Source organism: Charadrius vociferus, unplaced genomic scaffold (genome assembly GCF_000708025.1).
Source record: "Charadrius vociferus isolate BGI_N301 unplaced genomic scaffold, ASM70802v2 scaffold225, whole genome shotgun sequence".
NCBI classification, from domain to species: Eukaryota; Metazoa; Chordata; class Aves; order Charadriiformes; family Charadriidae; genus Charadrius; species Charadrius vociferus.
Window position 1 is genome coordinate 298909 of NW_009648638.1, and position 17080 is coordinate 315988.

The 17080-nt window shown below is 40.5% G+C and overlaps 1 protein-coding gene across 1 annotated transcript in view; it reads left to right on the plus strand.

Moving 5' to 3' along the window:
* The first annotated feature begins 13316 nt into the window (after nucleotides 1-13316).
* Nucleotides 13317-17080, plus strand: part of PHF20 (PHD finger protein 20) — a 57315-nt gene continuing 53551 nt past the window's right edge. Inside the window, exon 1 of the mRNA XM_009886320.1 lies at nucleotides 13317-13431. Within this exon, the coding sequence (XP_009884622.1) occupies nucleotides 13349-13431 (83 nt within the window). The 5' untranslated portion in view covers nucleotides 13317-13348. The remainder of the gene's footprint in view (nucleotides 13432-17080) is intronic.

A 17080-nucleotide genomic window follows, 5' to 3' on the forward strand; every position in this document is an offset into this window, starting at 1 on the left:
GCTGCTCCTCTCCCGGCCCCCGGGGCGAAGCGGGGAGGAACCTGGCGCGGGGCAGGTACTTGCCCCCGATGTGTGCACCGTGGCCGGAGTTGGTTTCCACGGCGGTACTGTCTGCTGGAGGCATTTGGCCCTCCTCTGTCCCGTGAAGTCTGGAGCACCTCTCTGCCCTGCTGCACCTTGTCCCTTCGGATTGTCTTTAAGGAAAAGAAATAACAGTGAATCCTCGCGCCAACTCAAAAGCTGCTCCATGTCACACCTGTTTGATGCACAGGTTTGGGAGGCACTGTATTCTTGTTCCTGACAAGTCTAGGTTCAGGTATGGCTTGTTGCCACCGAAATGGATTATTGTACCAGTTGGCTTGGCAGGGAGCTTGGTTAATCAAAGCAGGTTGTCAGTACAATTTTGGAAAACAGTTATATCTCCTTTATTTATTAAAAAAATCTGGGCACTGGAGATGTTTCTGTGGCCCCAGGCTATTGTTCATAGCCTAAATGCTTGCAAATAGATCAGGAGGGATACTTGAAAGTTGATGAGTCCAAGCTGGACAAAATGTCTTTCTGTGTACAGAATTTGGTATTGTATGCAGCAGGAGAATAAACCCAAATGTTAAAACCAATGCTAATGACTTGAAGTAAACTTTTCTAGGTATCTGTACAGAACCTTGTACCGGAGCATCTCTATAACAGAAATACCTTTGCGCTGGTTTCCTTTAATTTTCTATAATGAGTAAGGCTCCTTTCACAGGACCAGTTTCTAAAACAAGCCAAGTGAGAAGACTTACAATGAAGATCACTCATAGTATCATTCTCTCCTTTTTTTGTGTGACTTTTTAAATAGTTCTGGAATTGGAGGTGGATTAGATGAATACTCATTATTTGACTTAAGTCAGCTTGTGAAAGAGTTCAGTTTACTTTCTTGCTGATAACTGTGTTGATGTCTCCTGCACGGAAATAATATTTTACTTGAGCAGCCTGAGAGTAAAATCTGCTTGCCTGTAATCCAGAGTAATTAATTAAGGTCAAGTTGGGAATGATGCTAGAATAGTAATTGCTCATAACAGTGCTGCCTTGCCCGAAATGTAAGAAGCATGTAATTAATTCTTACCTTTAATTGGATAAGTTCTCTGAGGCGCTTTCTTTTGCTCAAGTAGTTCCTGGATAACCTAGGCAATGATATTGACCTAAATTCTCCCCCTTGGTCAGGAAAGGAAGGTACCGTCCCTAGTGTAATTGTAGGGAATAATAAGTTCTCTGTAACTGAGTATTTTATTTATAACTGCATCTTTAGAAGCTAGGTATTGTCTGTAGCTGTAATTTGTCAGATCTTGACAGGAGCTGACACTGTTGCTGTAGGAAAGCTGTCCTGCCACTTGTCTCCATGTTTCTGCCCATATGGCACTGTCCTGCGCAGACGTGAGCACTTCAGCAACAGTGCTGTGAGCTGAGCTAGAGAATGTACACGGGGCAGGGGGTGGATTTATTGTTCAGCCCTGCAAGTGGTTGTCGTTTTTTTAAACTGCGTTCTTGATGGTTGCCTAATTCTGTGTGTGCAGTGGTTTTCTTAAATTTAAGAAAAGTTGGATATACTTTGGACTAAATGTGTTGAGAATTCTTGTGAAGTGCTTGTAATAGTTCATTCAACAGTTGAAAAGTCTACTCCTTTTTTTTTTTTTTTTTGCTTCAACATCTTCATATTTCTGTTCCTTGCTTGCCTGCAGGTTTATTTTGACTTCTTGTGCTTCCTGTAGAAAAAGACTTTTTTCAGGTAAGAAATGGTCATTTGGAGCTCTTGGTTTGTCCTTGCTGTCAAAATGCCAGTAGCTACATAGCCTATATATTTAAATAAATTTTTTGGAGCCAATGGCTTTTTATGGTTTTTTTTGTGGATGCAAGCACCAGACTTGAGTGATCATGCGCGTGCGGGTGTATAATGTGTCCATGCTGACTGACTGCGGATGTGTGTGGCAGAAGTAATGCATGTTGGAATATAATTCCTTATTTTTGAGGCTTGTTAGTTTGTTCACATGCCATTGTGTGGTTTTACTGGGCTTGAGAACTTTCAGCCAGCCTTGTTTCAGTACAGCCAGCTGCAGTATGCCTTATTTTTTTATTTTTTTTTTTTTTTTAAGAACTCCATTTCAGGTAGGCTTATGAAATTGGTTAAAAAGAGATATAACTGTGTCCATCTGTGTCTTTAGGCACCCTGTATTAAAAGAAAGAGGGGAAGCACTACTGCTTGGTGTGGGTTGGGGTTTTTCTAGTATCAAGTTACCACCAAAGACCTTTCCTGATTTTGTTGCTGATGTTAAAATACTAGTTTCAATATGGACCTCTTCTTATGATTCTTCTACTCAGCACTTCTTTCCCGAGGAAATAGCGATTATCCTCTTCTTCCACAGGGTACATGAATCAGGAAATTATCTTGAACACCTCCAGTGCTCCAGATGTAAAACTGAGCATTGTTGGCCTAGGCTTGTGCAGTAGCAGCACAAACACAGTGCCATTGATAGGGTTTGAGTTATGGTTTTTAGTTAGTCTTAAAGCTGAAGGCTTAAAGGCTTCTGTTAGCAGAGGTTGCAAGACTTGAAGTGCATCTTCACTATAATGCCAATTGCTAATGGCTTTTTTGTTATGTGATTCCCTGTATTTATATCAGTCCTTTGCCTGGATTGCAGTTCTCTTGTCTCAGTATTGCTGTCATCAGTCTTGCAAAGAGATACACTGATCTCGCCCCCCCCAGTCCTTTCATCTCTGAGCTGGGGGACAAGTCTACAAGCAGCCTTGAAATGCACCCCTTTCTTTCCTGCTTGTAATAAAACAGGGGAGTCGCATCCTTCTTACAGTGTGACAGATACCCAGATGATGATTTGTCTGTGTTATCTTAAATGGGGACATAATTTTTCATCAAAGCAAGCTCATGGCAGTGTAACTTGTAAGATTTCCCCTTATTCGACTGTCATGAAAATATCCTCTTCTTATCAACAAGTAGGGTGGATTTGGTCCTGTCCAGTCAGGAAGCAATTGAATAATGAAACTGATAATGCCATGTCTAAGAGTCAGAACACTATATACTGACTCGTTGGAAACAGTGCCCTATGGGATTTTCAGTGGTCGATATTGCAGGTGCGCAAAATTATCTGTGAAAAATGTTTCTCAATTTATATTTTTTATGGATATTTTTACAGGTAGACGGAAGAGTCAGAAGTCCAAGTCCAGTTACTGCTGCAGGTACTGTCACCAGATAGTTCTTGTGCTTTCCTAGTGGCTGCTTCCATTTGTGGTCATAATATTTTAATCTGATAGCTAAAATACATGTTGGTGCTCACTGAGAAGAAAAATCTTAGGTTCAACAATGTGCTGTAAATATATAGTGTGCTGCTAGAACACCCAGAACAACCTCAAAGCTGGGGGCAGGACGTGGTCAAAACTGGAATTATTAATTGGTCAAATTATTTAAGGCTATGTGTTGTTGAGTAATAAATTTCTCTCTCAAATGTGGACTTCTCTAGAATAACAAGGTATTGCTTTCAGAAGGAATGTAGGTGGTAATACTTCAGAGCTGCCTAATATTTAAATGTTTGTACTGACTTTAAATTATTGGCATGGAGTGCAAAATGGTATTAGACTCAGTAATGTAGGTGTTGTAGCCAAGCAGACAGTACGTAGGCAAATGAAAGTCATGTTCTTGGGCTCTTCCTGTTTCTTAAAGGTATGCTCTTTTAAGAAGAAACCAGTTGTCTTTGCAAAATGGTGAAATTGTTATGTGATTTTTACACCCATGTGTGGTTCCTTTCCTCGTCTGTCATGCAAGGTCACTCTCCGACAGGTAGCACCTTGTCCAGGGTTATTCAGTAGGTTCAACCTTAGGCTGCTGCACCGCTATCCTAAACCAAATATTTATATGTAGTCCCACCATAAGTGAGTTTTTCCAAAGAGTTCTGTGGGTCTGTTGTTTTTTGCTTCTGAGGGAGTATAAAATGGCAATGAGAATCAGTCCACTTTCTTTCCTTTTCCTGATTTCATTTTTATTTGACTTTGAGCCCATAGGTACCCATTAGGCAGGACAAAAGTGTCATTTTGAGGACAGTTACTTGGTGCGTTCAGCATTATGAAGTGGTTTTATACAGTTTCAGTTCAGGTAGAAAAACAGGAGAAATTGCATTGGGGTGTTCTGTCTGCAAGATAAATTAGGCTTCTCGGAACAATTCGAATGGCTGTAGCTTGTTCTGCCGCTCCTGCAGTCTGGGGAAGCCTTGCATGTATTGACATGAAGTTGGATTTGTGGATGAAGAAATTGTTCTGGAAAAACTCTTTTAGTTTCTTTCTCATGTGACCAAAACGCAGATCCCTCTGCCATGTGATGAATGTAGTTTATCCAACTGTCAGCTCCGTTGACAGGAGCGGACTGTGTTTGGTCATCTTGGCTTGTGGTTGTTCACGTGGCTAGACGTGCACGGATTGACGTGAGCTCTGATGATTGGGAGACTATGCTTCCATAAGAAACAACGCAGCTTGCTTGAGCCGTCTGCAGGTCTTTTAGTTATTACACATTTGAACTCTTAATTTCCTTGAGAGAATTCTTGCTGTCTGATACATTAATTTGCACCTTAAAATATCCTTCACACTAAATTTATTCTTTCTTAACTAAGGAGATCTAAAACCATAGAGATTTTTAGAGTCTGAAGTTGCTAGAAGCTTTTTCAATGAAAGAAGTATTTCATGTGAATTTTTTTCCCCTGATTTGTTAGGTTGCTTTTTTTGTGGCAGTTGGAATTATGAAGGCTTTTTTTTTCCTGAAGGTTTTTTTTTTTTTCTGTCTCTCTGAATAGTTAAAAGATATTTTTTGAATATTCAGAAAGCATCAGTCTTACCATCATATATATTGAAAAGCCATGCTTGTTAAATAAGAGAATATCTCAAGTATCATAGAATCATAGAATGGTTTTGGTTGGAAGCGACCTTGAAGATCATCTAGTTCCAGCCCCCTTGCCATGGGCAGGGACACCTCCCAGTAGACTGTGTTGCCCAAGGCCACATCCAGCCTGGCCTTGAACACCTCCAGGGATGGGGCAGCCACAGCTTCTCTGGGCAACCTGTGCCAATGCCTTACCACCCTCACAGTGAAAAATTTCTTCCTAATATGCATTCTAAATCTCTCTTCTTCCAGCTTGAAGCCATTCCCCCTCATCCTATCACTACATGCTCTAGTAAAAAGTCCATCCCCAGCTCTCCTGTAGCCCCTTTAGGGACTGGAAGGCTGCAATAAGGTCCCCCCAAAGCCTTCTCTTCTCCAGGCTGAACCCCCCCAACTCTCTCAGCCTGTCCTCACAGCAGAGGTGCTCCAGCCCTTGGATCATCTTCGTGGCCTCCTCTGGACCCGCTCCAACAGGTCCATATCTTTCCGATGTTGGGGGGCTCCAGAGCTGGAGGCAGTACTCCAGGTGGGGTCTCATGAGAGTGCAAGAGAGGGGCAGAATCCCCTCCCTTGCCCTGCTGGCCACACTTCTGGTGAAGCCCAGGATATGGTTGGCTTTTTGGGCTGTGATCGTGCATTGCTGGCTCATGTTGAGTTTCTCATCAATCAGAACCCCTAGGTCCTTCTTCTCCGGGCTGCTTTCTGTCCACTGTCCACTCAGCCTGGATTTGTGCTTGGAATTGCCCAACCCAGTTGTAGGACCTTGTGCTTGGCCTTGTTGAACTTCATGAAGTTGGCATGGGCCCGCCTCTCCAGCCTGTCCAGGTCCCTCTGGATGGCAAAAGAGTATAATTTGAGCTTGCTGAGGGCTTGTGTCTCACCTAGGGTTTGTGTTGTTTCTTTTAAAATAACCTGTACTGAAAGATGATTTGTTAAAGTTTGTTAACCACCATCGTATTGCAGCAGAAATCCACTGGTATGAGTAGGAATTGTGGGTTACATCAGAAGTGATTACTTCAGTTGTGCGAATCGCAGTCTGCTGTAATTGTTTTACAAATAAATTTTGATGTACTTCCAAATCTAGAACACAGGCATTTTGACTGTTTGACTTGGATTTGGCAGTTTTGTTTATGGGCTGCTTCTCATACTTGGTATTTCAGAATTGAAGCATTCTCTTTTTTTAGCTACTGTCCTCAGAGTTACAGTTTGGGTGATAGGAGTATAATTGATGGAGTGGTATTAGTGGGGTTTTCTCAGTAGTAGTTCTCATTAAACTCCTGGGAGGAAGAGAGGGTGTTAGACTTGGGTTACATTGGTTGCTTTTAAGTGTCTTTGAATGTTTCGGGTACATTTGCTTAAAAGTCTTACCTGCCAAATAGTGGTTAGATAGAAAAGTGGGGGGAGCAGTTAGGCATTTCTGCAACTTGGAATAGCAGAGAAAGGGAAAGAAAAAAAAAAAAGGGGGGGGGGCAGGGAGATTTGGACTGTCATGCAAATGAGATAAAGGGGGGTGGGAACACGCAACAGTAGGAACTTTTTGTTTTCATATTTAGCGATCCATTGGAAGAAATGGTGAACCCATGATCACCTGTGCTGGATCTTCAGCCTGTCATTTCTCCTAGAATTATACATTCTCAATGTACAACATAAAACTGACTGTAGGGTGTAATTTCCTTTAAGTGCAGTTTGGCCCATATGGTGGATTTAACGTGTCAGTGATCTGTTCTTTAAATGTCTGCAGACAATGTCTTGAATTTTGAGTTGCTTGCCTATACAAGGTTTGGTAGTTACACTGTCCACTTCCTCAGTTAATGGGGTAATTCTGAAATATCTGGTCCGTCAAAGTAGGAGTAATGGTAAAGTTACTGGTGGCTTCTGTTTGGCAAAGGGTAAATAAATGATGGAGAAATTTTATGTGGATCGGCAGAGGGAGTGTCTGTATATCTGTAAGGATCTCTTAAGTTTTCTCTAACTTGCATTACAGCAGCCTGCTGCCCCATTGTATTGAAATATTTTCAGATTAAGTTGATGTTCAAGAGGTGTTACTGTGTGATTGGGATATCGCTGGCTGTAGAGAAGATTTATTTTTTTTTTAACTCTAAACTACTTTTAGTCTCAGAATTCTCATGACTTATGTTTTTCCTTCCCTGTAGCTGTACAACAGTGTTGGGAATGTTTGCAGCCATATAAGCAATGAGTTTCTTCTTGGTGAGTATAAGAGTGGATCCTTGGTTTTGTTAATCATAACTTTTCTTTAAGCTTTTGAAGTTTTGCTTTAAAATTCATGTTTTTCTTAATTCTTGCTGACACGCTGTAAGAATTCTCTAAATTAAATCCTTATATTCTTAAAACAAAGACTGCACATTTTCAATTGGAGGAAAAAATGGCAGTTTCATTAAAGTAGATTTTCTTGAGTGTCATTTTATTTAGGAAAAACCTGCTTTATTTCATGTGACTTAAACCCTTTTCCCAAATCTTTTTCCTTGTTCAGTGTTTAAGAGTGTTTGTCTCTTACCTTTAGTGTTTTACAGGAAAAAAAGAGGGAAAACCAGAACAGCTAAATAAGAGGTGATCAAATGATTGAAAAGAATTCTTTTCAGTAATGAGTATTTATTTCTTTAATTGCACTTGGTAATTCATATAGGTTTTATTATAGAAAAATAGTTTTTCTGTTCTGTTGAATTGCTCATGTTCTTAATTTTTTTCCTTCCATGTTGGTCTGTCCCAGTCTCGCCACCAATTTGAAATGGCAGCACAGTTACATGGGAAGTTGTTGAGGATGAAAATGACATTCTTGATGTCCTGTAATCTTTAGGGAGAGTGTGAGAATCTTGGTGTGGGGAGAGTAACTTAGGTTTGCAGACACCTTTTCACTTTTGTCGCCAAGTACTTTGAGTAAGTCTGTGTTTCTGCCTGAAGGGGAGAGTAAATGTAGATTTTTACTCCTGTCAGTTTTGTTAGTCTACTTGTATAAACTAGAGGAAAAAGAGGAGTATAAGATAAAATACTAAGCCTTATGTCTTTGGGGGAATGTTTCAGTGTTGAGGAGTTTGCTGTACAGCATTCTTGTTACAGAAATTTTAAGTTCAGGATCCAATATCACTGTTGTGTTGCTAAGTCAAAAGAGTTTGCCTGTGTAGTTGTTGACAGAATCTGGGAAACTCTTAAAGTAAGAAGTGAGTGCAGGTTAAGATCTAGTCGAGGTTCCTACATAGGGTGCAAATAAGAACTGAATGTCTGGTTTGAAATGCATCTTTTGGATAGAAGAAGGGAGGTGAGGGAGTATTCCTTGGAATTTGTTGCAGTGTCTGATGGCTTTCATGTCTAGTTTGAATGTTTCTTGTTTCTGCTCCTGTTGAAGTAAAAAAAAAAAAAAATGACTGAAGATCTGAGGCATTGTGTGTTGAGATATCAGTGCTAAGGACATCTTCTGGAACTTATGGTTGTGTCCTAAAATGTACTCATCTTGCTATGAAATGGTGTGCATAAACAAAACATGAGGCAGGAGCATAGGGATCCTTAGATGAATAGCTAGTACAGAAACTGTTTCTGGGTTAATACTTTAACAGGTGTGGGGTTTTACTTCTGTTTTTATATGTAGGGTAAAATACAGTGAGGCATACTTCATGGTAGCAGCGCTGCTGTAGCCAAAACCTGGTAGGCAGAATTTTTTTGTCTGCAGGCAATAAAAAGTCTGTTGTTAGCAGCTTCCCAAGGCAGTGCCAAAACAATTTTTAAAAGTGGTGTTTAAATGTTTGTGAGACTTGTACTTAGTCTTCATAAGATGCCATTAGGATTGTATAACATAAATGGTGTCTGTAAATACTGTTTTGCAGTCTGATATAGCAGTTACCTTTTCTTACCTGCAGGTGTGTGGTTTCAGCACAGCATGGCTGTGGTCATCCACTTGCAAGGTCTTTGTATTGTGGTGGGGAACATGGACCTCTTTGGATTGACCATTCCTGATGGGGGCGTGCATATAGTAGGGGGTGAACTGGGTGAGGCTTTCATTGTTTTACCACTGATGAAGATGTGAGGCTTGGTATCATGTATGCAGATGGTATAAGCAAAAAGTAAAAACTAACTATTGCAGAGCAATAAAAACCTTATGTGCAAAATAGGATTGGACTTAGTCTGTGGAAGGTTCAAAATGGGCACATAGATATGCTAGCAGTTTTGGAACACTGGTGCTGGAGTGAACGGCAGAGTCAGCTTAGGCTTTGTGGAATCGACTGTAAACCTGTTCTGTCATAGAAACTGCTCATACTGTTACACGTGAAGGAGACACACCAAACTTGTGTCTTGTTGCTGTTATAGGAACTGCAATTCAAATCTTGGGGCTGTCTTCAGTATCCCCTTCAGTTACACTTCTGCCGCATCTCCCATGAATACAGGACAGTTTCTTTGCTAGCTGCTTGACTCACTGGATTTGCCAGTGCTTTTTATTAACCCACTACCTGTCAAACCAGGTAGTCCTATGGAATCACCAGTGATGCAGAATGCCTCGTAGGAATTGGACAGCAAGCTTTCTACCTAGAATAAAACTTAATGCTACTTTGCATTGAAAACTTATATTCATGCAATCTGTCGAAGTTTACTGTGCTTCTATGGTTTTTCATGGAGGTCCCCCCCTCTGTTCCCTCCCCCCCCCCTTATTGTGCTCTGATGGGGGGGAGGGAAATCCTGTGTCTGGTACAGATACACTAAAGAATGAAGGAGATAAGAGGTTGGATTTTGGGATTGAATTGCCTGCCTTCTGAGCTGCATTGAGACTGTACTAAGTTGGGAAGTGGGACTGATTTAAAGGCAGGGTTTTGGTGTGATAGTACATAAGCAATGGTTTAAGTCACTGCTTTAAACCAGTGATTTAGAAAATAGTGTTCGCAAAGGAAGGTAAGGTTTTGAAAAAGGCTGCAGTGATTCTGCAGTTTCCAGAGAGAAAACAATAGAGGCTGTTGTTAGTGAAAGAGAAAGCTTGATATAACTGCTTGGTTTTGCTCTATATGATACTGTGAAAGATTTCTGCAGTTTCCCGAGGAGCCCTCTTCTGTTGGAACTTAGTGATGTGCTGGGTTTGGGGCTGAGCACTGACACAGCTTAAAACTAAAGAGAATCAAGAACAGCTACAGGTGTGGGTATACAGGGCATGCGCTTTTGGCAGAGCAGAAAACTTGTTTTAGAAGACAAAAATCACGATCCCTGAAGAGATCAATGTAAGCATATTGTCCTCTGCATTGCCCTGATATAAATATGCATTCCTGACTGGTTTCTGTAAGTATCTGAATAGTTGAATAGTCTTTAAAAGCTAAATTATCTCATGGTGACTTTTATTGGGAAGAAAAGGCTCTCCCTTTTAAACAACAGTAATGTGTAGTTTCAGTGATATACGTTTAGGTAGATTTTCTGTTTGAACTAGTGATTCATTCTATCATTCCTCATCCCTCTCTCCTCTCCTTCTGAGTCCTGGAGTGTTTGTTCCTGAAACAGGTCTAATCCTTATAGTGGAATAAGAAGTTTTGGAGAAAAGCCATAGGGCTTTGGGGGTAGGCCTAGTACTACCCCTTGTTTTAATTGTGGTCCTGAGCGCTTGAGAAAAGGATTCCCAGAGTTACTGAAGTGAAAAGCCTGCTTATGTCTTGGTTTAGTTGCCAAGTCAATACAAATTCATTTTCTGCTAAAGAAGATTTTAGAAGTGATGTTCTGGTGAAGTGTTCTTATTTCAAAGGTCGTAGCCATGACTGTGTTTGATTAGTCTGGGGTTGTTTGTTGTTAACACTGTCTTTTGATGTAGTTCAAGGTTTTTAAGTAGTCCTTGCAGTCGAGGACAGAGGCTGAGACATAAAATCTCGAAGCAGAGGCAAGCTCCTATGTTCAGCGCATTCTTGCTGAGAAATGAAGATCTGCACATGGTCAGGGTCATGCTGGTGAAACGTGGATGGGCTTTACTGCTGCCTGTTGGCCTTGTTTGTGAAAAGCTCTGTGATGGCTCCCAGTGGAGGTCATATCATATAGTTTCAGTCTTGTTGTATGTTTCAGGGTAAAATAGTTGAGATCCTCTATTGAGTAATTTATCTTGTGTACTGTTCTACTGAGTATGTCTCTGCTTGAGGAAGCTGTTCCTGAAATTAGCTGCAAATGAAAAAGTCTGCTTTGCAAGGCGTGCTGAGTCTAGGGACTGCTGGATCAGCTTAAATCCTGTCGCAGGGTGGGAGAGAGAACCCAAAGCAGTCCAAGTTTCATAATTTGGGAGGCAACAGGAAGGATTACTTTGGGGAAGGGGGCAGAGACTTTTGCCCATGCAGTTTCTCCTCTCTTTGAACTTTCTAATCAGCTGCCTTGTAACAGGCTCTAACGAGTTTGTGAGGTGCTGTAGGTGTGTGCTCTGACAAATGCTGGTGTTCAGCTGCCTCTAGCTGTAAAGTGGACAGAGTTCAGATTTTTCACAGAATCTACAGCCTCCATAAATGTAGTTAAATGGCTTTCGCTGTTTTCTCAGATTTCCCGTTAGTTGTGATATTCATAGTTTTTTTTTTTTAATATTTGACTGAATTTCTAGTAAGGTTTTAGTAGTAGGTTTACTATGACAAGAGTCATCTTGCAGCTGTAATTTCTCCTACAAGTGTTAAGCAAAATGTGTGTCTGCTCCACATTTGGAGGCATGAAATTCTATTGCTAGTGTGAGAAAGTGATATTTTAATGATGTAAATCTGCAGAGGAAATAGTGGATGTTTGGGATGTGGGTGGATAAACTGTTTAAAAAAGAAAATGTAGCTTTGTACTTGCTGTTTGGGTTTCCAGATTTTTAATCCTTACTGTTTGTTTTTCATCAAAATGTAAAACCCCAACCATCCTACCTTGATTTCCTTCCCCCTCTCCTTTCCTAGTTACAAGTTATGGAGGTCCTAGGTAAATTGTCCCCTGCCCCAACCTCTAGCCCTATTAGAAGGTATTCATTCCTGGACTGATGAAGATCCATGCTGGGCAAACTCACAGTTCGTGATCAGATACTCTAGAAAAGTATCTCGCAATGTTTCTTAGTTCCTAGGTGGCTAAAATATTTTTTTTCGTTTTGTGTGAATCACTGTTGTGAATTGAACTTAAAGGCAATAGCATTTTTTTTTTTTCACTATACCGTTGCAGGCTGCTTTAACGGTAGTGAAGATAAGCCTAAAAGCATTGCTGTAGAGGAAGACAGCAGATCATTTTCTGGTAGAGAAGCTTCTTTGCAATGTGGTTATTGTACTCGAGGTGGTGGGAGTGCTTCCACAGCCAGCACTTGACAAATGGCCTGGTTTAAAAAGTGTGTCGATGGAGCAGTTTTTCCCTGAGATAGCAGCTTTGACTTTCATGAAAATCTTTGACTTCTGAACCATGCTTGAACTTAGAGTAGCTCTTCATAAAGTAGTGTTGATCCTTTTATAGATGCAGCTATAGCATTGCTGTTTATGCACTGTGTGGACCAAAATGCTGCTGCTTATTTCTGTTGCCAGTGCATGTCTCCTTATTCTTGTAGTGTAAGACCAGAATGATTTTTAATTTAACTTGTGTCCGTTTTATACATCTTTAATTGAATCTTTAAGATATAGCCTTGCTGTAAGGAGGACAGTTTTGAATAAAACTTATTCGGTTTTTTTGGATCCCGTGAGCTTGAAAACTACAGGAATGGGTCATCATTTGTATCTTTCAATTGCGAGAAACTACTGACAAAAATTTCAGAAAATTAGTTCATGATCAGGCTTTCCACTAAATGTACTTTGAGAGAAAGTACTTTGACAAGACTCTTAAACCTTCATAGTATCTGTTGGAAACATGTCTTAATGAAGACTATTTTTATTTTCTGGTTAAAATGGTGGAGAAGTGGGAAGAAAGCAATGCAGATATGCAAGCAGTATAGACAGTCTTCTAAAATTGGTTAAAGAAACTACATATCTGTAATGTCTTCGAACTCTGTTGCATTTGTAGTGATGAGGTGACATAGCGTTCTTGAGGGTTTCACTAACATGGTAGCTGTTGAAAGATTGTTATTCTGTTTGGTTTTGCCCACTTCCTGTTTACTGGATTACTTGTTTTCATCAAAACTGGGAGGGGGGAGAGAATACCATGAAATGTCTGTCTCAGTTGTGAATAAACATTGGGTTGCAGAGTTCTTAATTGGCCTGGGATTTGGACTGATGGACAAAGGTTGAGCTTTGATCTTTCATGGTCCAGTAGCTGCCATTTTGAACACATTTTCTCTGCACACTGCCACTTGGGAACCCTTGTTTAAGAGATAGTTGCCCCATTACTTCCCGCAAACCAAAAATACAGAGGTCCCTTAACATCTAGCTTTTGGGGATTATGGTGCATAAGCTTATTTTGTGTATGTCTTGATTAGTGATTGATATTTAATTGCATTTTTCAGGGGAATAAAATCAGCAGTGTTGATATTACAAAATGACAAAACATCCTCCGAATAGAAGAGGGATCAACTTTGAGGTGGGAGCCCAGTTGGAAGCCCGTGACAGATTAAAAAACTGGTATTTTTTTAAAACCATTCATATTATATTAACTCTTAAGTCTTTAATATCTTAAACATTTTGTATTGATACAGTATTTAGAGTCCTGGTCATTGGTTTGTAGGAAAGTAGTTAATTTATAAAAGTTTATATACCAGTAGTTGAAATGGGCAATAGATGCTGATATGTTGTGCTGGCTGTTAAAAAGAAGTGTACTGGTGCTGTCTGTGTTCTGGGAAATACTATGGCTCATAAATCTAGTGGGACTTCAGAGTCTGGTACTCCTGAATTCACACACACAGATTGCAGAGCAGACATTATGGAGAGATAAATCCTTTGCAGTACAGAATACCTGAGGTAGTTTCTCACTACTTCTTCCCATTGCTGTTGTGAATTCATAGGCTTGAAAGTCTAATTGAAATTGTTATTGCCTGTGCACATTTGAGAGTGGTCAGCTTTAGAATTAAAGAAATAGATGGGGAAACATTCCACACTAAAAAGTCTAACCTGGAGCCTGTCTTGCGGACTTCACTTGTGAGGAAGAACAGTTTTCTTGACTAACCACTGTGGCAGAAAGGGAAAAAGGTCTTAAAAGTTACTTAGGCTAACTTTGAGCCTTCTAACTCCCTTCATTTTAGGAAGTCAGCTCAAAAAAATAGCATTTAATAGAGCTCAGTGAATGAGGCATACAAAGAAAATAGCTGGACTGAAACACTTCTTAAATACAGGAATTAATTTGGTTTTGTTAGCTCCTTAAGATACCTCCTCTCTCCTCAAATCAGCTATAGTTGACTTTTATTTAAGAGTCTGTGTGGGTTAGACATGATTGTACTGGCAGGTTCAATGTGCAGAAATCACAGTGTTGAAAGCTATCTGGACATCTATGACTCTATCCCAGAAGGATGGAGCCCTGCTTTAGACACAGGGTACTTGGTCCAGAACATCTTGGTTGCATGCAGAGTATTTCTCTACTTTCCAGGTACAAGGGGATTGGGTTTGTGAAAATGAGTAAACATAGCTCTTTATGGAAAGAACGTGATGTACAAACATTAAATCATACTTGTGTATTGTGTTGGCTTTCCTGTGTAACCAAGAGTTGTGTAGGTAGGATTCAGTCTGAATCTGCATGCATCACTTGTATTTTTGAGCTTTCTTTGTACAGCAAAAAAAATTGTCACATCTACAAAAATGAGATTTCTCAGCCTGTCTGTAATATAGGCTTATTAAAGATGCAGTTTGGTATAGATCGTGTTTGAGTAAGACTGATAATTTGTGTCCGTGACTGTTACCCTTCTGACATGCTTGGACAAGAACACTATCTCGAACTATGGGCATACGCTGCTCTTACATGGGAAGACTTTGCAGAGGGGGAAACATGTGCTATACTTTCCATGTAACCCTTGGCTTAAACTTGAATTTTGGATATGCTGCGTGTCCACAGTCGAGCCATGCTGTTTGGTTTTTAAAAATACTTGATCTTAAATGTCCTGTGCACAGTGTTTTGCAACTCTTTGATCTCACAACTTTAGTTGTTAACTCTCCAGTTCTGAAAGTTTTTGCTTTTGCTTGTGAAGCTTTTGAACCCTGGGTCAGAAAGTCTTTGTTTCCTTGACTGGTGAGCTGTGTGTATTTCTGTTTTCAGATTTTGTGAAACAAAATTTGTGAGAGCTGGGGGCTTATTTTCTCTTGGCGGTATCAGCGGTGACAGGCTGATACACCTCCCCAGGTCTGGATTTGTGGAGGACAGCAGACCCCCCCCCAGCTACTTTCACCTGCGGCTGTGTGAGCAGGGCCGCTCTATGGTGTGCTTATGATACACTCCTTTTATGTGGATACAAAACTTTCCCTTTGCTGATACTTGCTTTTCCCAGTGATAGACCTTTAGTTGCTATGTTGGCACTTAAACGTAGGCAGAAGTCTCTTGTTTGATTGGAGCACTGAACATACATTTGCTGATGTTGGTTGCTTCAGAAAGAGATGATTTGTTCAGGCTCTGCAGCATGTTATCCAGGAGCTGGCTGAGAGATCCAGTTCACCCACACTGGCTCTCAACCAGGCTGAAATTTGGTGTCATTGTCAGGTATGTTTTTGCTGTTCTTGATGATAAAGCAGCATCTCTCCTCCATCAAGGGAGTCTGTAGAAGGTGAGGTGGGATAGGTGCAGATGATAATGGTGCATGGTTCTGGGATGATGGTTCTTCTGGTGGAAAAGGTTCCTTCTTTTACTGGGTGTGAAGCAGGGAAAAGTCTTGTATCATAGAGTCAGTTGGGTCTTGTCCCTGGGGCTTGCAGAAAGTTAGTGGATTGAGTGTGTTTATAGGAGGTGGTTGCCTGCTTAAAGTGACATAGTACTGACTCAAAATTTACCAGCTGCCCTCTTGATCTTTAAGAAGCTAGACAAGCCCTAGGTCATTGTATTCCTCATGGCAGAAGTGTCCTTCTGGCTAGTCTCTTGTTGAGAGGACCTGGGAATTCCTACCTCGATTTTTGCTGCACTTTGTAGGGAACAGGATACTGATTTTTGTTATTCCCTGTACTTGGTGATAGGCAGTTGCTGAGATATCTAATAGTAAACTATGTTTAATAGAACTATGTTGTTGTATGTGGAAAGACTGTGAATATTCCCCCCTCATGAACCTGTGCAGGGAAGTGCTTGGGTTACCTAAATATGAAATATGTTGGCTGTTACATGAGGAAGAAAGTAACTTCCTTGGGAAACTAGTAACCAGTTAAAGATGTCCATGCTGTAAGTACCTCCCATCTGATTTCCTCTCCTCCACAGCCTTTGCTGCGTTCGTTTCAATAACGTATTGGGATGAACTAACGGCACAGCTTGAGGTATGTGGCATTGAGTATCGGGCAGGGCTTCATTCTGTGGCTACAGCGCAAGTCTCTAGCATGGCCTATTGGTAGCTCTTTTTGAAGAAGTCATGACTGGGCGTGTCTCAGATCTGCTAAAGAATTTCAGTTGTAGGTAGCTTTTCTTTTCATCTGTGTAGGATTGTAGAGTCGCAGTTTGTGTTGCATTTAAGTCTTAATTGTGACATGTCTGGGGTTTATTTTTAGCATTAGGCTTGATCCTTTGGAGATGCCACTTCTTTCTACTACTTGTATCTTTTTAAGTGACATTTATCAGGTAAAGAATACTTGTGTACTTGGGTTTTGTTTATCTTCAGCTCTTTGTTCAAGAGTTCAGTGGTGCCTTGCTTTTCTTCCACAAGTAAGTGAAAACACTGACAAGTGAAGATTTTCTCCTGGCACTATTATTGTGGAGGGGAAAACATCAATACTTGGGATGTTATCTTTGATTGTGATAGTGAAATATGCTGATTCTGAAATACTTACTGAAGTTACAGATTACCAATGCAATTAAAGAAATGCATAGTCATCCTGGTGAGAAACAACTGAATTAGGCTCATGTCAGATTCTTGTTTTTGTAATATACTGAGAGACTTTTATTTAAATGTCCCAGGACTCTATAGATGAAATTTAACTTTGAGAATCTAAAACTTAAATTCGGTTTAGTGTGACTTTTCTGTTACACCGGGAAGATGATTCATGATGCCTGTTGATGGATATGTCTGAGAAGTGAGTGTATTGACCTCTAGGTGTTACTCTTGATAAGAAGGAGCTGAAGCTATCAGTTTTGTGAATATGTAAGATTTCTAGG